This window comes from Palaemon carinicauda, chromosome 14 (assembly GCF_036898095.1).
Source record: "Palaemon carinicauda isolate YSFRI2023 chromosome 14, ASM3689809v2, whole genome shotgun sequence".
Taxonomy (NCBI): Eukaryota; Metazoa; Arthropoda; class Malacostraca; order Decapoda; family Palaemonidae; genus Palaemon; species Palaemon carinicauda.
Genome location: NC_090738.1, coordinates 41,657,928 through 41,680,427, shown reverse-complemented (window position 1 = coordinate 41,680,427; position 22,500 = coordinate 41,657,928). Strand labels below are relative to the sequence as shown.

Sequence of the window (22,500 nt, the reverse complement as noted above, 5' to 3'; positions counted from 1 at the left end):
AATAATGAGAAAAATATATTATATAGATGAAAACGGGTTCCTGGAGTTTTACAGTGGGGATATTCGAGAACAATTTTAGGAATATATATATATATATATATATATATATATATATATATATATATATATATATATATATATATATATATATATATATATATATACATATATATATATATATATATATATATATATGTATATATATATATATATATATATATATATATATATATCTATATATATATATATATATATATATATATATATATATATATATATATATATACATATACATACATATACAGTATGTATCTATATGTATATACTGTATACGAACATACATACACACAGAATCATATATACATATATATATATATATATATATATATATATATATATATATATATATATATATATATATATATATATATATATATATATATAATTTAATGTGTGTATATATACAGATGTATATATATATATATATATATATATATATATATATATATATATATATATATATATATATAATGTATATATACACATATATATACATTAAATAAATACATATACATATACACAAACATTAACAAGACGTCGGTATGCGAGGTAAAATGATTAAACAGTTATATACCCTCCGATGTTTGCGCAACAAACATTACCAAGACGTCAGTGTGCGAGGTAAGATGTACTGAAAAGTTATATACACTCCGATGTTTCGAAAAAAGGAATTCTTTTTAACCGAGAAATGCTATCCAATGAAGTTAGGGAAGTTATAATCAAGCAAACTTTTTAAATGTTAAAATGAATGAATAAATGATTTGGAGTTTTTTAGCATCCTGACATCTAAGGTCATTGACGCCGTTATCGTTTACTATAAATAAAGAGTTAAAAACAATTAAATTAACATTATAAAAGTAATATATCATAAAGGTTAATAGCTTAAAGAAGACCTGCTTCTAATGTAAAGCTAAAAAAACCGCTAGCATTGTACGACACACCATGTCCAAGAATCTCGGCAAGGATGAACCTGCCATCCTCACCTCGAGCCTTAATTGATTGATTTGAGGCATTCTAACATCCTGACATCTAAGGTCATTGACGCCGATATCATTCATTATAAATAAAGAATAAAAGAATATTCAATTAGAACCATAAAAGCAAAGATGTCATTTTAAAAGTTAAATAGCTTTCAGAAGATCTGCTTCTGAAATAAATCTGAATGTACCGCTAGTATTGTACGACACATCATGTCCAAGAATCTTGGCAAGGATGAACCTGCCATCCTCACCTCGAGCCTCAAACAGATATCTGTTGCTTAATGTTAGAGTTCATTCGAATTTCTATAACTCAAGAGTGTTTCTTGAAATAATTTACGTAGTTGTTATCCTTCTCGTTAGGTATTTGATCAATTGGATAAAATATAAATGAGCCAGAGATAAAAATATTCCTCCCAGCAAAAAACTTCCTTAAGATCTTACCAAACTTCTTTAAAATCAAAGTTCTACATTATGACACCCTGGCATTTTTATCCTAATCAATATATTAAAAATAACAGTTAAAAATAACATAAATATTTTGTCATATTTATAATAATTTATCAAAAGATATTCATGGTTGAAGTATCAACGGAAATCCTGAATTGTTATGATAAATAAATGGCATTAGCAATGTATAAATTATGACTAGGATGAAAATACAAGTTTTTGTTACACGACATTAAATCATTATCACAAACATTTCACATAAACATATCATCTACTTCCTACCCTTAATATATAATGCAAGCGTTAAGTTACTCTCGATTCCCAAACTGTCTTCGAATGCAAATTAAATACTCATCACAGGTCGGTAGGAATGAAGGACATCATCAACTTCATACTCTTAAAATCTAATGCGAGTGTAATGTTACTCTAGATTCCCAAAATGTCTTTGAATGCTAATGAAATACTCATCACAAGTCGGTAGGAATGAAGGACATAATCAACTTCATACTCTTAAAATCTAATGCGAGTGTAATTTTACTCTAGATTCTCAAAATGTCTTCGAATGCTAATGAAATACTCATCACAACTCGGTAGGAATGAAGGACATCATCAACTTCATACCTTTAATATCTAATGCAAGTGTTGTGTTACTCTCGATTCCCAAACCGTCTTCGAATGCAAATTAAATACTCATCACAAATCGATAGGAATGAAGCACATCATCAACTTCATACCCTTAATATCTAATGCAAGTGTTATGTTACTTTCGATTCCCAAAATGTCTTCGAATGCAAATTAAATACCCATCACAAATCGGTAGGAATGAAGCACATCATCAACTTCATACCCTTAATATCTAATGCAAGTGTTATGTTATTCTCGATTCCCAAAATGTCTTCGAATGCAAATTAAATACCCATCACAAATCGGTAGGAATGAAGCACATCATCAACTTCATACCCTTAATATCTAATGCAAGTGTTATGTTATTCTCGATTCCCAAAATGTCCTCGAATGCAAATTAAATTAATACTCTACTATCAATCGGTAGGAATGAAACTTACTTGCTCTTTGTTGCTCTCCTTACCTCCAGACGGGGAAAGCGTTGTGGAGAGTCTCGGTCGCAGAGTCGAAGCCGACGGAACGCTGATCATGGATCACGTGAGGCGGCCGTCCGACGCCGGAGTGTATACATGCACAGCCTCCAACAAGCAAGGTCGAGCTGCCACTGGTTCAGCTCAGGTGTCAGTACTGGGTAGGTGGTCAGCTTCTGGTGGCAGGGGATCTGAATTAAATAGTAATTGGTGAAGACTAATTTTTAACATTTTAAACTGTAAAAACCATCTTTTTGATTGCATTAATGTTAAATTTTTGGAAAGGGGCTGTAATATTAATCTGTTGTACTATTCACCATGTCCATTGATGATAAATTATTTGAAAGGGGCTGTAATATTTCATGTCAATTAATGATAAATTGTTTGAAAGGGGCAGTAATATTAATCTGATGTACTATTCACAATGTCAATTGATGATATATTTTTTTAAAGAAGCAGTAATATTAATCTAACGTACTATTCATCATGCCATAGATTTTGTTACTCTTATTGTTGTAGATTTTTCTAGTCTATCATTAATGAATCATTACTATTTCTAGTTCTATCTATCTTTCTCTCTTTTTCGTTAAGAGCAAATTTGATCTTCATATAATTTAATATGTTGATCAATAAAATGTCATGTTTTATACAATTATCATCGTACAAGATTTTCATTTATTCACAATTCACGAGTCCAGACTATATTCAATTATTAATATCTACATAATCTTTAATGATTACATTATGCAGTGCGTTCCAAAAGTTTTTCAGTAGGAAAGGACTGCTTTGCTAGCACTAGGTTAGAAAAGGAACATTATAGGTGTAGACTAGAAACAGGGAGAGTGGATTAGGTGTTTTCAATGTATCTTATATATAAAAACCTAGAAAAATAAATAAAACAATCTATGAGGGCATAAAAAGATTTTCGTCTTATCTTGAATTTGTGAGAGAGAGAGAGAGAGAGAGAGAGAGAGAGAGAGAGAGAGAGAGAGAGAGAGAGAGAGAGAGAGAGAGATATGACGTAGCAAATATGTTATGATAAAATCGATACGGAGACCTTGCGTACGTTATAGAGGGTTCACTATAAGTAAGTTGTTAAGAGAACTTTAAATATTTGGGATGGAATTGAAAAGTCCCTTAGAAGTTAAAATTATGAGTGGCTGATTTGCTATAAATGTGGGTGTGTAACATAGGTGTGTGATGTCTCCCTCGCTGATAAATATCTGAATGGACATAGTTAGGTGAGAGGTCTGATAAATGATAAAAAATGCAGGTCCAAAAATTGAGGAATGAGAAAATGGATTGTGAATAACTAATATTTGTTGATCATACAGCAATGGGTACAGATTGTGAAGAAAAACTATACCAACATGTGAAGGAATTTTAAATTATCAACATTAATAGACAGTTGTAATTGCATGTAACAATAAGGGTATGGATAAATTAAATTTAACATAGCCGTTGGGAGAATGGAAGAAGCTGCCATTTTTAAGGATTGACATAAAATTATGGCACAATGAAAGAAGAGGTGAATCTATTAAAAGTTGGTTGGTTAAGTAGTAAGATGTACGCATCAGATTGAAAGGAAACTTAAAGAGCCTCTGGAATTAAACTCCATGGAAGAATTATTGAGATAGCTAACTTTCCCTTATGTGAGTTGTGGCTGTTGGATAAAAAGGAAATGAAATGGCTAAATCTGTAAAGAAGTAATTTTTACTTAATTGCGTCATATGAAGAACTTTGAGCGGGAAAAAATGTGGAGATACATAAAAGTTGTAAAATGATTAACATTGAAAAGCTGTGGGATATGTGATAGGTTGTTGAAAATAGTCACAAAATCATAATTATAAATAGGAAGGATATAAATGCATGGAAACTTCTAGAGATGAAAGTAATGGATATAAATGCCTAGAAATTGCTAGATAGATGGACGTATTAGAATGGAAAAGTCTAAACACACAGCAGTCAAATGAATGAATTATGCAGTGCAAGTAGGTAAGTCTTCCTGTTTTGGGAAAAGGCATAATAATATCTTACTGAAAAAAGACATTATAATTCTAATGTTCTATCATGCCAAAATAAAACTCTAGAAATGACAAAGTCGGAGATAATTTGTATTTTTTTCTAACTAATACAAACCTGTAGTTAGTTATATGGATATACTTTCAGCTCCGCCAAAAGTATATCCAGATAAATAATGGAAGGTTTGTTAGTACGGGAACAATTAAGGTATTTATACTTGTTCTCATAGGTTAAAAGAAGTTTCACATTCATTTCGATTGCTGGTACTACAAAAAATACAAATAGAATTACATCAACATTTGATAGTTCAGTAACTGAATTAAGATATTTAGAATAATTCTCATAGGTTAAAAGAAGATTCATTTCAATTGCTGATACTGAAAAAAAAATACAAGTAGAATTATATCAACACTTGATAGTTCAGTAACTGAATTAAGATATTTAGACTTGTTCTCATAGGTTAAAAGAAGTTTCACATATTCATTTCGATTGCTGATACTGCAAAAAATACAAATAGAATTACATCAACATTTGATGGTTCAGTAATTGAATTAAGGTATTTAGAAATGTTCCCATAGGCTAAAAGAAGTTTCACATATTCATTTCGACTGCTGATACTGAAAAAAATACAATTCAGTGACTGAATTCTTTCCTCAGAGCCCCCCTCCATAGCCCCATTTGCTGCCAGGGACTGGGTTGCTGCCGGGGAAAGAATAACCCTAGCCTGTACTGTGTCAAAAGGGGATGAGCCCTTGACTTTAACCTGGTTATGGAATGGGTCTCCTATTCTCCCTGGAGGCAGTCCGAGTAGTAGTGTCACTGTCGTAGCCCTGAATGCCTTCAATTTAGTCCTTACTATTGAGAGGATCCGACGCGAACATGCTGGTGACTATACCTGCCAAGCTACCAATGACGCTGCTGCCTCACATCTCACCTACCGTTTGGTTGTCTATGGTACAAACAATATGAGGGATATTCTTCCTTTCCTTTATCTGCTATGTTGCATGTTTTATTTCTTACTTTTCCTTATACCCTTATTCCACCTCCGGTCCACCCACTGATTAAAACCAAAGTTGGGACTTTGAAATCATAATCTTTGCATTTTTTTTGTCTTTTTCCGTCTACCCTGGAACAGTACCTCCCCGAATAGATCCCTTCTCATTCAACGATGGTCTGTCAGAAGGCATGCGAACTCAGGTGATGTGTGGCGTCAGCCAAGGGGACGCACCAATCACTATAGAATGGTTGAAAGATGGCCATCTATTCTCCAAAGAAAGGTCACTTGACATTCAGGTGATGATGTTAGATGATTTCTCAAGTGTATTGGCCATAAGATCTTTGACTCCAGGCCATTCAGGTCGATACACTTGCCAGGTTCGAAATGCAGCAGCCACAGAGCGCTACACAGCAGCACTCACTGTCAACGGTAAGGTTATTAGTGTATTTCACTTATACATAACATTTATCATTCTGCAGAGCACAGCACAAAACAGCACAGCTCAGCATAGTACAGAACAACACTGCACAGTTATAACACATTGTGCTTAGATCTGTTACATGTAATGTTACACAGTAGCTTGGAATATTTGTAGTGATAAGAAATTTGAAGAATAAGAGGCACTGCCAAAGCCCAGAAATCACATTGGAATTAACCACAGAATTTGCACAGGTAATGCTACTCTTCCGACATCATTGGTTTGTAGGTGTACTGTGTTCTTTCCTGTTATGTCTTCTTTTATCTCTTTGAAATTGTCATTACAGTCCTGCCTTATCTATAAGGAAATTTTATATTCCTTTATTTATTGTACTGTAGTATTTGGAAACATAAAGCATGTGCATGACAAACTGAAAGCATGATGTTTGGGCAAGGGGTTGCCACATAAAGCCAATAAATTTCTCGTAAGTGATAAGCTTCTGTTATGGCATTGCTAAGTACCTTACAATCACATTCTTGTTATTATAAAACTTATCTATAGTTTAACCAAAATGAAGATCAGAAGTAAGAGGTTTTGGTTAATTGTAATTCATAAGGAAAACATAGTGCATAATATAAAATAAAATGGATGTAATTTACCCATGTACTCAAATAACAAACGCTATCATAATTGTTGCTATATGAGGATCATATATCAACATGATACATATTATACTGTGTTTGCATATAATTCATATTACCATTGTAGGGCCTTTATCTCCCTCCTATAGATGTTAGAATTAAACCTTTTTTTCTGAAGGTTCATATAAATATCTCCATACTTTTCGTATCTAAATATTACACAACTAAAGATTTTAAAATTTTAAGCCACCCATATGATAAAACAATAGGAAATTCTGTATGAGCAAATGATCATGTTTACTTCAGTACCTCCAACATGGATAGTAGAGCCCAGAGATAGTCACGTGATTCGAGGCCAGACCTTGGTGGTCGACTGTGCTGCCAGAGGGTATCCGGAGCCATCTCTCATATGGAAGAAGAAAGTTGGTAGGTATATATGTACTGATGCTGTATATCAAATACATTTCAAGTACCAATATAATAGCAGATCTCATCAGAACATTTTGATTCTAGGTTTTTTATTAGTATCTTAGGGCACAGCCCCTTTTTACTGAAATTTAATTAATACATCAATTTCTTTCCTTTATAAATTTAGAGAATCGAAAACTGTTTAAAAGTTGTTAGGCATATGAGTCATTTACCTGTTGGGAAGGGATTTAAATGAATATTTTTTGTTGAATCTGAAAGAAATCCTTTCAATCCTGAAGGGAGTGGATCAGACGCCTTCAGGAGCGTCGAGTTAGTGAGACCAAGGATTGAACAGCTCTCCAATGGATCCCTTTATATTGCTGGAGCAGAGGCCGAACATGCTGGCACCTATGTCTGCCATTCCTCTAATTCAGTGAATCATCTCTCTTCAACCATCAACATCTCGGTTAACTGTAAGCATAAAATTTTATTTCCATGACTTAACTACAGTATTTGGTACAGTTGGTTGCAGGACTTCCTGGCATCCCTCGCTCTAAAGAAGTCCAGCCTGTCATACCCTTACTGCGCGACGAGTTCCTGCATTTAGCCCCGCCCACCACCTCTCCCATCTCTCTACACAGCATCTGTTTGGTAACTCGCTGCTCAGTAAGGGTGTTACATGGTGTATTTTCTCAGAGCAGGGTATACCAGGAAAACCGAAGGAACAGTTTCATCAGATATGACTCATCAAAATATTGCATCCGGTTAAAATAACTTCGTCTTATTAGAGGGATCAGTTTTGTTCTATTGGTGAATTTTTCATTAGCTCTTTTATTCATATTTCATTGATCAAAGCTATAGCTTAGATTTTTTATTATTATTATTATTATCATTATTATTATTATTATTATTATTAGTAGTAGTAGTAGTAGTAGTAGTAGTAGTAGTAGTAGTAGTAGTAGTAGTAGCTAAGCAACAACTCTAGATGGAAAAGCAAAATGCTATAAGCCCAAGGGGTCCAACAGGGAAAAATAGCCCAGTGGGAAATGCAAAGGTGTATTGTTTTCACATTCAGGTTACTTCATCTTTGACATTCTCCTTGGCAGGAATAAATCCAAGTTCATCTATATGATAAACTATCCCACTCATTCTTTCATAGACACCATTCTAGTCACAGTTCCACTGCATTATTTCCTCCAATTCCTGTAATGAAACTGTGACCCCTTTAATCATATGATTCTATTAGTGTCATCATTACTACTAGCTAAGCTACAACCCTAGTTGGAAAAGCAAGATGCTAGTAGTCCAAGGGCTCCAACGGGAAGAAAATAGCCCAGAGGGAAATGGAAAGGTGTATTGTTCTCACATTGAGGTTACTTCATCTTTGACATTCTCCTTGGCAGGAATAAATCCAAGTTCATCTATTGGATAAATGATCTCATTCTTACCTCATTCTCTTAATGTTTCCTGTCATTGACAGCTGCCCCGTACTTCCTTGGCGGGACTACTTCAGAGGAAATCCGCGCTGGGGAAATGGCTGTCCTTGAGTGCAAAGTGAAGGGAGACGAACCTTTAACTCTGAACTGGACCTTCAAAGGGGCACCCATCCATCATACCTCCAGGTTGAACTAGTTTATCATATTTCATAATCAAGGGATGAGGATTATTATGATTCAATATCATCATCTCCTACGCCTACTAACGCAAAGGCCCTACCTTGTATTAAATTGTTCAATTGATAATGTAACTCTGGTATATAAATATAAATTTATCAACAGAAGAGTAGTGATAAAACCTGTAATTTTGATATTTGATGGTTTTCTAATAAACAAAATGTTCATAACCAATGGATGAGGATTATTATGCATCATCATCATCATCTCCTACGCCTATTGACACAACAGCCTACTTGGTATTAAATTGTACAGTTGATAATATAACTCTGGTATAAAAATATACATTTACCAACAGAGGAGTACAGATAAAACCTGTAATTTTGATATTTGATGGTTTTCTAATAAAAAATACTAATAGACAATGTATCTCTTGCATATTCTACAGGTACACGAAAAACGAGCAATTTGACTCAAGTGGTGTCCTAGTTGGAAGGATTGAGATTTTTTCTGCCTCCCAATCTGATTCTGGTGATTATATCTGCACGGCTCAAAATCACTTCGGGAGGAACTCTCTTGTCATTAGCCTCAGAGTGCATGGTAGGTTTTCAATTTTTCTTTGTAGCTTCATTTGCCAATTTTTGCCAGGCAAATTGTTTATCCTACCCCAGTCTTGTAAGTAACATTATATATAAACTATTCATTTTCCTATAGTTCTGTCTCATGTTTAAGCCCTAAAATCAGATATTTACGTTAATTTTCGTATTCAACTTTCATATTCTTTTCCATTTTTCGCAATAAAATTTCAGGACTCTCAAATACAATGTTTTATGACTTACTCTACTTATACCAACCAAATTATATAATCATATCAATTTCACAGATGAAGATTCACTGTGAACACTCACAGGGGAAAAGCAAATATTCTTGCTTATTAAAAAGTTGTTAACAAATGTTGCATTTTGATTGATGGATATATAATTTTCTTAAAGAGAATATCAGAATAATGATGCTTAAGATGAGCTTCTGGACCACATAAAACTGGTTTGTAACCTTCTGCTCATAAACCTTGGGAGGAAAATGGATATAGTGATTTTCATTTATAAAAGATCTTCGATCAATGAAATAAACTCATATTAGATTTTGCTATTAATTACAATTTGTGCGTTGTGCTTTTATGTATCTATACAGCCCTATACATACGAATATGACTGGTTTTGTTCATGAACTGGTTTCCTTTATTACATTGAATTCGATGTCACTCATTTGAACTTGCAAATATAGCGGATGAGATCACAAGCATTTCTCTATCAATCTTCTTACTATGCCTCCAAAGAGCCTCCTTCGGCCCCTCGAGGACTTCAAGTGGTCTGGAAGAGCTCAAGATCCGTCAGGATATCGTGGGTAATCCCTGAACCCTCCCCTTCCTCCTACCTCCTTCAGTACAAAGATGCTACTGAGGGCTGGAGTGAATCTCGTGAACTAACCATCCGGACGGCGAGCTTTACACCTTCAGGAGTCGAAATCTCGCCTCTCATCCCCGCCACAAGCTACACCGTCAGGGTGTCCGCTGTGAATCACTTGGGGAGATCCCCAGTATCAGAGGAATTGAGATTCACCACTTCGCCAGAGAAACCAGGGGCGGCGCCCGTAGAGGTCCGCGCAGAACCCACTGGCCCTCGGGAGGTGAAGGTATCCTGGAGGCCTCCCGCCAAACATCGAGCTCATGGGACCATCTTGGGATTCTACCTGGGATATGCCACAGTGCTCCATCTTACAAGGTATTTGACATGGGACTTGTTTGGATTACTTATTTTGTTTACATATTTTTTCATTCAATTAACTGTTCATACTATGTCCTATGATAAAAACATTGACATACAGGAGTGAAATACAGCTTACTCAAACGTATGATTATTTATATATATATATATATATATATATATATATATATATATATATATATATATATATATATATATATGTATGTATATACATACATATATTTATATATATGCATGTATATGTAAATATATACACATATACATATATATATGTATACATATATGTATATATATATATATATATATATATATATATATATATATATATATATATATATATATATATATATATATATATATATATATATATACTGTACATAGAAAGAAGTTACTCTTCTATCAATTGCCATTCTAAACCCAGTTCGACAGGAAACCCAAAGTACAACTTCACAACGGTAAAGGGGTCCCAGAGCTCACGACCACACGAAGAGGGTTTCACCTCTGAAATAAGAATCCTAAGAGCCGAGATCAAAACGACCAGTGTTGGACTTGACACAGACAAACTATGGGTTGTCAGAGTCGGAGGTCTCCAGCCTCACACGAAATACCAGGTCGTTATACAGGCCTTCAACAGCGAGGGGTCGGGGCCTCTCAGTCCGCCCGTGGCTGTCACAACCAGGGAAGATGGTATGAATATTATTTCTTATCTTAGTGTTTTAAATGTGGGTAGGTGCTTTCTTTACTCTCTGTTATTTATCTCTGAGGTAATAATATTCACATAATTATTGCTATTGCTATCATATTAAAATGATGCAATTAAGACAATGAATTTCGAAACAGACTGGATAAGGCAAGTCTCAATTGTGTGCTGATGGGGAAGTCTATGATATATATATATATATATATATATATATATATATATATATATATATATATATATATATATATATATATATATACATATATATATATATTTATATATATATATATATATATATATATATATATATATATATATATATATATATATATATATATACATATACAGTACATATATATATATGTGTGTACGTATGTGCATGTGTACACACACACACACACACACACACACATATATATATATATATATATATATATATATATATATATATATATATATATATATGTATATATATATATATATATATATATATATATATATATATATATAAATATATATATATACATATATAAATATATATATATATATATGCACATATATTCACATAATTTTACATGCATATATATACATACACACACACACACACACACACACACACATATATATATATATATATATATATATATATATATATATATATATATATATATATATATATATATAATCCAACGAATATTCATGATAGATCAAAGCACCTCATAACACGCTGATGACGAAAACTACATAATGGACGTTTCTTGGTTATCACTCCCTACCAATTGACCAGGCCCAAGGTTTTGTATGAGTGTACGAATATGCGTATGTCGTTTGAAGCAAAAATTATTCGCACATGGTTTACTATATGAATCATTCACTTTCTTACCTCACAGCACCTGGGGGCCCACCACTGGACAGCAAATGTAACAGTCTCTCTTGGGACAGCCTCCAAGTTTCTTGGGGATCTCCGGATCCTCGGCTCCATCATGGCATCCTGAAAGGATACAGGTAATTAGATCCACCCCATGTATATGATACATGTTAGTATTCTCTCTCTCTCTCTCTCTCTCTCTCTCTCTCTCTCTCTCTCTCTCTTCATCATGGGATTCTGAAAGGATACAGGTAATCAGAGCCATCCCATGTATATGACACGTGTTTGTATTCTCTCTCTCTCTCTCTCTCTCTCTCTCTCTCTCTCTCTCTCTCTCTCTCTCTCTCTCTCTCTCTCTCTCTCTCCATCATGGGATTCTGAAAGGATACAGGTAATCAGAGCCATCCCATGTATATGACACGTGTTTGTATTCTCTCTCTCTCTCTCTCTCTCTCTCTCTCTCTCTCTCTCTCCTCTCTCTCTCTCTCTCTCTCTCTCTCTCTCCATCATGGGATTCTGAAAGGATACAGGTAATCAGAGCCATCCCATGTATATGACACGTGTTTGTATTCTCTCTCTCTCTCTCTCTCTCTCTCTCTCTCTCTCTCTCTCTCTCTCTCTCTCTCTCTCTCTCTCCATCATGGGATTCTGAAAGGATACAGGTAATCAGAGCCATCCCATGTATATGACACGTGTTTGTATTCTCTCTCTCTCTCTCTCTCTCTCTCTCTCTCTCTCTCTCTCTCTCTCTCTCTCTCTCTCTCTCTCTCTCCATCATGGGATTCTGAAAGGATACAGGTAATCAGAGCCATCCCATGTATATGACACGTGTTTGTATTCTCTCTCTCTCTCTCTCTCTCTCTCTCTCTCTCTCTCTCTCTCTCTCTCTCTCTCTCTCTCTCTCTCTCTCTCTCTCCATCATGGGATTCTGAAAGGATACAGGTAATCAGAGCCATCCCATGTATATGACACGTGTTTGTATTCTCTCTCTCTCTCTCTCTCTCTCTCTCTCTCTCTCTCTCTCTCTCTCTCTCTCTCTCTCTCTCTCTCTCTCTGTGTGTGTTTGCAGTAGTTCAATAACAAAAGCATTGATTTGTAGCAGATGAATTAAAAGACTCTTTAGAATAATACATCCCTTTTCCCTTTGGATTCTAGTCCAATACAATATCCCGCATTAAATCAATAAAGAAAATCTAAATGCTTGTCTGTTGAGTTCACTCGAACCTCCTTCATTAAAAAAAAATAACAAAACTATCAATGACTTAAAAGTCATTTACAAAGGCAGTAAAGAGAACAGGATCATACTTCCATTTGCCAAGCATCATTTCGTAGATAAACGAAAGGAGAGATAAAAAGATTTCCATCCCAGTTGAAATGTTTGCTATCATACCCTTCCCCTCGTCACATTCATCTCTTGGGTTCGAGTTCTCTTGCTTGAGGGTACACTCGGGCACACTATTCTATCTAGTTTTTCTTCCACTTGTATTGTTAAAGTTTATGGTTTATATACGAAATATTTATTCTGATGCTGATACTTTTCTGAGAACGTTTAATTTTAATTGTTAATTACTTTTCTTGCAGTTTCCTTATTTCCTTTCCTGACTGGGCTATTTTCCCTGGTGGAGCCCTTGGGCTTATAGCATTCTGCTTTTCCAAATAGGGGTGTAGCTGAGCAAGTAAAAATAATAATAATAATAATACTAATAATAATAATAATAATAATAATAATAATAATAATAATAATAATAATAAGATTATTCGTATTATTTAATATCAGCTGCTTGGGACCTTTGAACATTTTTCTTCTCTTTCTAATGCTCGTTTTCTATACTTGGTTTATTTGAAAAGTATAAATATTTAAAGAGGCTGCTTTTCTCTTTTGAGAGGAAAAGAACTTTGTGTTTATGTTCTTTAATACTTCAGGATCAACTTTCGTCATCAAGATAAGAGTTTTTATTCATAAAGGTTCTCTTTAGTGTATATTAGTTTTTTATAGTAAATCTCAAGTTCTATTAACCCTATTTACTCTACGTTATTTAAACGCAACGAATTTCTAAAACTTCTATTAGGTAAACTATTATATTCTGTTTTTACTTTTTGTGTATCATTAACCATTTCATCCCCAAAGGACGTACCGGTACGTTCTTGCAAAACACTGTTATTTACATGTTTTTGCATATTTTTGATAATTTCATGAAACACTTCGGGCATTTTTTCAAAAGAATGAGACCAACCTGACCTCTCTATGACAAAAATTAAGCCTGTTAGAGCAATTTAAAAAAAAATATATAGCAAAATGTGCTAGAAATTTACCCTTACCTTGGGGGTAAAAGGGAACTTTCTCTAATACAAAATATTTTCTTTTATGTTTGAGTTTAAACTTCTTCTTAGTTTCCATTGTTTCATTTCAACATATAGGGTTTCATATAATTTCTAATACATTCTTTGAATTAAAAATACCTTCAGAATATTATTCATGTACTCTAATATTCTTAATGTTTCCTACTCCTTAACATACCTAAACTTATCTAAACAGTAGAGTGAAAATATAGGTAATGATTCGCTGCCCACGTAACATGTTTGCATTTAGCAACCAGAAGTAAGATATTTTTTTTCCTTTTGTGTCAACAACAGTATCAAAACAATCAATTTTGCTGTCTCCTTATCATATCCATTAACCCTTTGAGTCCCAATCCCTATCCAAATGATTTGGTTCTCCAGCCAAAAACACCTCTTTTTTTGACATTTTACTTAACTCATCACCAACACTATACAATATAGGACTTTACGATATTTAATATGGTATAGCAGATAAAATTTCCCTTCAATTGATATATAACGTAATATATCTTGTAGGCGTGTAAGAATACTACCATGTCATGGAAATTGACTAAAAGGACACCTGCTGCCTCGCAGTCTTACCTTTTTTAGCAAAAAGCTATGCCCACTACTAATAGCTGTAGAAACTGCTGCCTTGCTGTTTGGCTGTTTAGTTGAAGGTTAAGCACACTGCCAATAACTGTAGAAACTGTTGCCTTGTAGTTGGACTGTTTAGTTAACAAAACAGTCCAACTACAAGGCAGCAGTTTCTACAGTTATTGGCAGTGTGCCTAACCTTTAACTGTTAAAGATTAAGCACACTGCCAGTAACTGTAGAAACTGCTGCCTTGTAGTTGTACTGTTTAGTTAAAGGTTAAGCTCACCGCCAGTAACTGTAGAAACTGCTGCCTTGCTGTTTGGCTGTTTAGTTGAAGGTTAGGCACACTGCCAATAACTGTAGAAACTGCTGCCTTGCAGTAGGACTGTTTAGTTAAAGGTTAGGCACACTGCCAAGAACTGTAGAAACTGCTGCCTTGCAGCTGGACTATTTAGTTACAGGTTAGGCTCACCGCCAGTAACTGTGGTTGATGACTACAAGGGCATGCAATTGTAAAAACCCACTACCATTTTATAAACCATACCTGATGCTATTAGAGGCCGCCTCGGGCAATCGACATCTAAATGTAGGGATAACGGTGGAAAAGAAGCTATTTTGTAAAATTTTGAAACAAATAAATAATAAAAAAGAGAAACTGGTAATTACTGGATGTATATTACATCGTCTGGTACCGAAGAGAATTTTCACCCAATGTATATTATGTCTTATGACACTCAAAGGGTTGATTACTGTTTTCGTCCCACCTGTTACATAGCTATCCATTACCCCTTAACCAACAGGTTTGAGTATGAAAGATGGGATGGCTGGAGTGATATAATTCAAAAATCGCAAACGACCTCCCTGACAGCTGTACTGACAGGCCTGGAAGCTGCTACTAATTACAGCTTCAGAGTGCGGGCTTACACCAGTGTGGGGGATGGCCCGTGGGCACCTTCAATTGTATGCACGACGCTTGAGGATGGTAAGAGCAGTGTTATGGGCTAGATGTTTCTGTAAGCAAATTCATGAGGCATTCATTGAATAGTATTAAGCCTAATAGGAGAGCATGAAGCAACACCTAACATTTTGAATCTCAATTCGCAGTGCCGGGTCGTGTGGCAGCCATTAAAACTGTCATCTCGAGTTCGAATTCCTTTGTAGTTTCCTGGTCTCCACCTTCAAGGCCCAACGGGAACATTGTGTCTTATAAAGTCACTTGGAGAGTTGTTGGTGCAAGGCTTGGAGGGGGTCAAGGCACTGAAGGCATCAGTACGGTGGCTGGTACAAGGACATTTATCAAGGTAAGTCCTTGGAACAGCCATTACCAGTCATGATTCATTTACAATTTCCTTATACTTCCTCATTTGGTGTTTATGCTTTTATAATGAATATCAAAGAGCTAGAACAATGAAGAGATCTTAATTAAAATTTTATGCTCCTTGTATATGTTTAAGAAGTATATACAGTACAACTTTCCAATTAGCACTACTTTGTTTTTTACATGAATTTCTTCAATGATTTCTTCTCTCTAGTTTTAAATGTAATATCCAAAAACAGTAATTAACCAGAGGATGGTGTATGTTTTCTCAGAGCAATTACTCCTCTCATGTATGTAAAGAACTATTTCCTGTACCTACTTATCATAAATTACTACCAAGTGTTGCTCTTAATGAAAAAAAAAAACTAATAGCCAGATGCATTGATCGACATTAGTATCAATCATAAGTCATTCAACAACAACAACAAATGCAGCCGTTTCTAGCCCACTGCATGACAAAGGACTGAGATATGTTAATTCATGTTTGGGGTTTGTCCAGTTTTCATCACCACGCTGGCAAATGTAGATAGGTGATGGTGGGAGATTTTTGTCTGATCGCTCAGAGCAAACCAACTTAGTATGGGTGGCCTAACTAGTATATCTCTACTGATCACGTTAAGGTACCCCACTCACGTGTAAGTAAATCAAGAATGCTTCCTCTTGCTTTGTAAAATAGAATAAAACATAGATAGGGTTTGAGTTTTAAGAGAAAACATCTTCTGGTACATCCCACAGGTAGAAAATGTCCAAGGAAGGCTAGTTGAGGTCGAGGTGGTAGCAGCAACCCGCGAAGGCGAGGGTCCTCCAACTGCTGCTCGCGTGACCCTCACCAATCACATCCCGGCCGCTATTTTCTCCACTTCCATTGTCATCAAACCCAAGAGAGGAGAAGATGTGACCTTATCATGTGGCCACGTCGGTGATCCTCGACCTTCTTTGGTGTGGACTTATCAAAAGAGACAAATTAGTCAGGAGAGGCGCTTGGTCAAGAGTGATGGCGGTCTCCTGATTCAGAGTGTTCAGAGACAAGATTCGGGAAACTATACCTGTAGTGTCAGCAACAGTCATGGGTCTGATTATCTAACTCATTATTTGACTGTCTTAGGTAAATGTATTGCCTTTGTATTCGTTTCTTACCTCAAAATTAAAACGAGAGGCTTAGATACATCTTGTTACTAATTCACTTTGCCTTTGTTAACATACACGACCAATCCTGTGATGTCCAAAGTAAATTATATTACTTCATGAGAGAACAATTGAGATAAATGATATATAGCTGGTTAGCTCGAAACTTACAAAGGAATCTAGAAAACTAGAAACTGAAGAAGCTCCAGGACTCATGCAGAAGAGTGTGATCCTAGGAACAGCGCACATAATACGATAAGTGATAGAATCCCAAGGAGCCAGGGGCTATAAATAATTTACATCCCAAGCTGAGAGTCATATGTCACTAACATACAAAAATTTGCTTTTCTTTCAGTTCCCCCATCGGCGCCATTAGTATTGGCGTCATCTTCCTCGGAGAGCAGTGTCCAAGTCCAATGGAAGCCAGGAGATGACGGTGGCTCCCCTGTCATCCATTATTCCCTCTTTTACCGAAAGGACCAAGGGCCGCTGACTCAGATTAATCTCAACCGTCATGCCCACTCGCATGTCCTCACGGTAAAATTCCCTAAGTTCAGCTGTGTTGTTTTACATAAGATTATTATTATTATTATTATTATTATTATTATTATTATTATTATTATTATTATTATTATTATTATTATTATTATTATTATTAATGCCGTTATAATAGCAAACATACCTTTGGAGCACGCTTAATAGCCCGGTTTCTTCTAAAGATATCTTCCACAATATATATATATAGATATATATATATATATATATATATATATATATATATATATATATGTGTGTGTGTGTGTGTGTATATATATATATATATATATATATATATATATATATATATATATATATATATATATATATATATATATCTTTATATATATGTGAGTGTACATATATATATATATATATATATATATATATATATATATATATATATATATATATATATATAAAATTTATATATATATATATGTATGTATTTATATACATACATATAATATATATATATACATATATAAATATATATACATATATATAAATATATATACATATATATATATATATATATATATATATATATATATATATATATATATATATATCCTACGCATATTGACGCAAAGGGCCTCAATATATAGTTGTGTGTGCGTGTGTGTATGTGTGTATATATATATATATATGTATATATATATATATATATATATATATATATATATATATATATATATATATATATATATATATATATATATATATATATATGATTTTATAACCAACAATCGTGATAATGATTAAATCTAATATCAAGCCAAAATACCTTTTAACATCCAATTCACTCCGTCTCCGGATCTCTGACCTAAGGGGCAATTCTTTACGTATCTCTGTCACGTCCACGAATCCGAGCCCATGCCACCGATTCAAAATAAGGATGACGTTAACTAATCTCTCTTTGTGGCCTAATAGTCAAATTCCCCATTGGCCCTATGATTCCGATGCAGAGTGAATTATATATATATATATATATATATATATATATATATATATATATATATATATATATATATATATATATATATATATGTGTGTGTGTGTGTATATATATATATATATATATATATATATATATATATATATATATATATATATATATATATATATATATGTACTCACACAAATAACAATGCAATTCATAAAGAATAAACTATTTGTGTATATAGCTATGAAGCAGAACTTAATATCTCATCCTATATATTTGCATCGGTTTTGAATACTACCAGGAAGGATTTATCTTACTTTCATAATAATAGTAGGGACGTGGATATAATAATGAAAATTGTGACTACCTGAAATCACCAAAAAAAAAAAAAAGAAAAAAAAAGTGAACGTAGATGATTTGTCAATAAAGCAGCATCGTACTTGCTCTGAATTCGAAGATATTAAAGAAGCTGCATCCGCAGATCTCTTCTGTATTCTTGTGATAGCAATACCTTCGAGGTGTAATGTTGTGATGGTAATGTCTACAAATTGTATTCTTGTGATGGTAATACCTAGAAGCTGTATTCGTGTGATGGCAATACCTAAAAGCTGTACTCTTGTGATGGTAATACCTACAAGTTGAAATCTTCTATTGGCAATACCTATATGATGTATTCTCGTGATGGCAACACCTACATGCTGTATTCTTGTGATGACAATGCTTAAGCGCTGAATCAAGTAACATTGCTACTATAATTTCAGAAAATGCCTAGTTTTCTGGCAGTACTATATAATTAGTTTTTAAGTATAGTGTGAAAGAAACATAGGAGCTAGATAGACACAATTACGGCTTGATGTGAAACCCTTAGGTAATAATAAAAGAAATAAAAACAGTTCAATTTCTTTCCGATTGTAGGGCCTGGATTGCGGATCTAGATACCACCTTTACATCGTGAGTCACAACACTGTTGGAGGAAGCCCCAGCAGCACCACTGCAGTAGTCAGGACTCTTGGAGGGCCTCCTCAGCCACCACAGCCTCAGCATTTCTTCTCCTTCAACTCCTCCAGTATGGCCATCTTCCCAAAGGCCTGGAGAGCTCAAGGGTGTCCCATCTCCCATTTGGTGTTGGAGTATCACCAGCAGAACGACCTTCATTGGATTCAAGGTGAGATCTTTTTATATAATGGCTGAATAGTATGAATATTTGTATATGGTCATAAACACACCAACATACACATGTAGACATTATCATATGACCTTTTACCTTTGAATTGGGAACAATTGTGAAGAAGGGATTAATCGGTTGTTCTCTTGAACGAAAATCCGGTCAACATAATTGCTAGGTATTTTCTTTCTTGTTTGTTAAAACACCAAATTAAAGACAAATCTTTGTTCAGAGATGACTGCATTCGTTATTTGGAAAAATACAGCTAGCTTATGATCTTTGGAAATAGTATTGAAGCAAATTTGACTAATTATAATTATATTAAGGTAACACCTGTATTGTTCAGAGTTCATCCTTCCACTAAAAAGAAATGCAATTTGACCATAAAAGAAACCGCTTCTGGTAAAATCCAGGAACACATATAGTGCACTACCCTAAAAAGTGCACTCTTTCCTGTAGACCAACACTTCTACCACTGAATGATGAGTTTGATAGTAAGCCAAATAATAAGGAATTTGATTTTCGTCATTCCTCTTTTCCTACAGATAAAACAATTAATTCAACTTCAGTCCAGTGAAATTCAAACACTGTTGCTAGACCTAGATGTTTATAAAGGTGTAGTCCCAAATTGTATATTTCGTTAGTTTTTTTATAAAGTCAGCTGATCTCTTTGTTTTTTATATGCCTGTCACCTAAAAAATATGCTTTTTGCACTTGGAGAAATTGTAATCTTACTCCATTAGGTTTGTGCAGCCGTAGCCCTGATGATTGCTGCCAAATATTACTTGAAGGTTTTGAACATTCCCTCGTTTCCAGTTCGAATTTTGCACAAGCCTTAAAGCATGTGATACCATTCTTTTAATTTTCAATGCTGTTAGGAAACCTCTTCATTGTGGTCTGGACGGTTGTATGATTGGCCTTGACCTTAGTACTGCCTTTGACTGTGTTAATCATGAAGACCTTGTTTTCAAACAAACACAGATGGTAATAGGTGGGGCTCTTCGTAGCTCCATTATTGCATTTTTAAATAATAGATTACAAATAGTAAGACTACTAAAACTGAATGCAAAGGATGGTCATAATCATGGGAAATCCTTTGTAACATGCAAAAAAAAAAAAAAAAAAAAAAAAAAAAAAAACTGAACGACGGTCCCTAAAATTAAATCCATATTTAGAATAAGGAATTTATTAAACTGCAAATTTTTGTCCAACAAACTAAAATGAGAATCAGCATCTGAAGACCAGACAGGAAAACAATAGTCGAACAACGAAAGATTAGATAATTAAGACATTTCCTTAGGATATATTGATTATTGAAAATCTTGAGACTTTCTCAATAAGCACATTTTTTGTGCAACTGAAGATAAAACAGACCACATGAGTTCTTCAAAAGTAAATTTACAATGAAGAATCACAACTCAAATTTTACAGTTGTATATGCTTGAAGAAACAGTATTAATAAAGAGATCTGGATGCTGAGGCACCACTGCCCTCGATCTACTTAAAATCATATGTTGAGTTTTGTTAGGGTGTAATTTCACCTTCCCCCCCCCCCCCCCCCCCAATTTGCACCACGCACTGATTCTAGCTAGATATCGATTAAGGGATTCAGCAACCCCACATCTCCATTTAGAAAATTGGCTCGATATAAAGAGAGTAGCATCATCTGCATAAGCAGCGAGCTTGTTTTCCAGACCATACCACATATCATGAGTATATAGTACGAAAAGTAATTGGCCCAGAACACTACCCTGAGGAACACCAGATATTACATTTCTAAAGTCACTATGACGTCCATCAACAGCTTTCCATATAAATATATATATATATATATATATATATATATATATATATATGTGTGTGTATATATATATATATATATATATATATATATATATATATATATATATATATATATATACATATATATATATATATATATATATGAAAGGCTGAAGTTGTTTTTTTTTCACTGATCTATCAGTCAAGGGCTGTGGCCTATTGGATCTTACTAGAATGCTAAAACTAAGTTTACACAAGTCTCCTGAAATTTCAGTGAATTGAAGTTAACCATACAGTCTGCAGGCAAAGAACTTGGATGTGTCTCCTTCAGAATGGGATAGTCAAGAAAAAATTCAGTGATACTAGGGTCTTACTAGCCAATTATTCATTACATTCATCTTTATATCCCTGGATACTTATCCTTTTCTTAATTTTCATCTTCAAATTAGTGTCTAGCGGTTGGCCCAAGGAAAATCGAGTTGACGTAGGAGGTTTAGAACCTTCGACACGATATGCTCTTCGAGCCACAGCGGTCACAAGCGCTGGATCGACTACCCACAGTTATTCCTTTACCACGTTGACTGCTTCAGGAGGTGGGTGGTTGTCATTACTCCAGAATCACTATAGTTTTATCTGTATCTAATGTTTAACTAAAGATTTATTAACAATTTTTAATAT

The 22,500-nt window shown here is 34.2% G+C and overlaps 1 protein-coding gene across 1 annotated transcript in view; it reads left to right on the top strand.

Moving 5' to 3' along the window:
* Positions 1-22,500, top strand: part of LOC137653175 (cell adhesion molecule Dscam2-like) — an 88,494-nt gene that overhangs the window by 54,564 nt on the left and 11,430 nt on the right. The window contains exons 13-27 of the mRNA XM_068386558.1: positions 2,581-2,742; positions 5,739-6,029; positions 6,966-7,089; positions 7,371-7,540; positions 8,548-8,689; positions 9,129-9,280; positions 10,017-10,461; positions 10,886-11,151; positions 12,055-12,169; positions 15,750-15,931; positions 16,054-16,250; positions 17,003-17,372; positions 17,748-17,929; positions 19,791-20,040; positions 22,272-22,415. Of these exons, the coding sequence (XP_068242659.1) occupies positions 2,581-2,742; positions 5,739-6,029; positions 6,966-7,089; positions 7,371-7,540; positions 8,548-8,689; positions 9,129-9,280; positions 10,017-10,461; positions 10,886-11,151; positions 12,055-12,169; positions 15,750-15,931; positions 16,054-16,250; positions 17,003-17,372; positions 17,748-17,929; positions 19,791-20,040; positions 22,272-22,415 (3,192 nt within the window). The remainder of the gene's footprint in view (positions 1-2,580; positions 2,743-5,738; positions 6,030-6,965; positions 7,090-7,370; positions 7,541-8,547; positions 8,690-9,128; positions 9,281-10,016; positions 10,462-10,885; positions 11,152-12,054; positions 12,170-15,749; positions 15,932-16,053; positions 16,251-17,002; positions 17,373-17,747; positions 17,930-19,790; positions 20,041-22,271; positions 22,416-22,500) is intronic.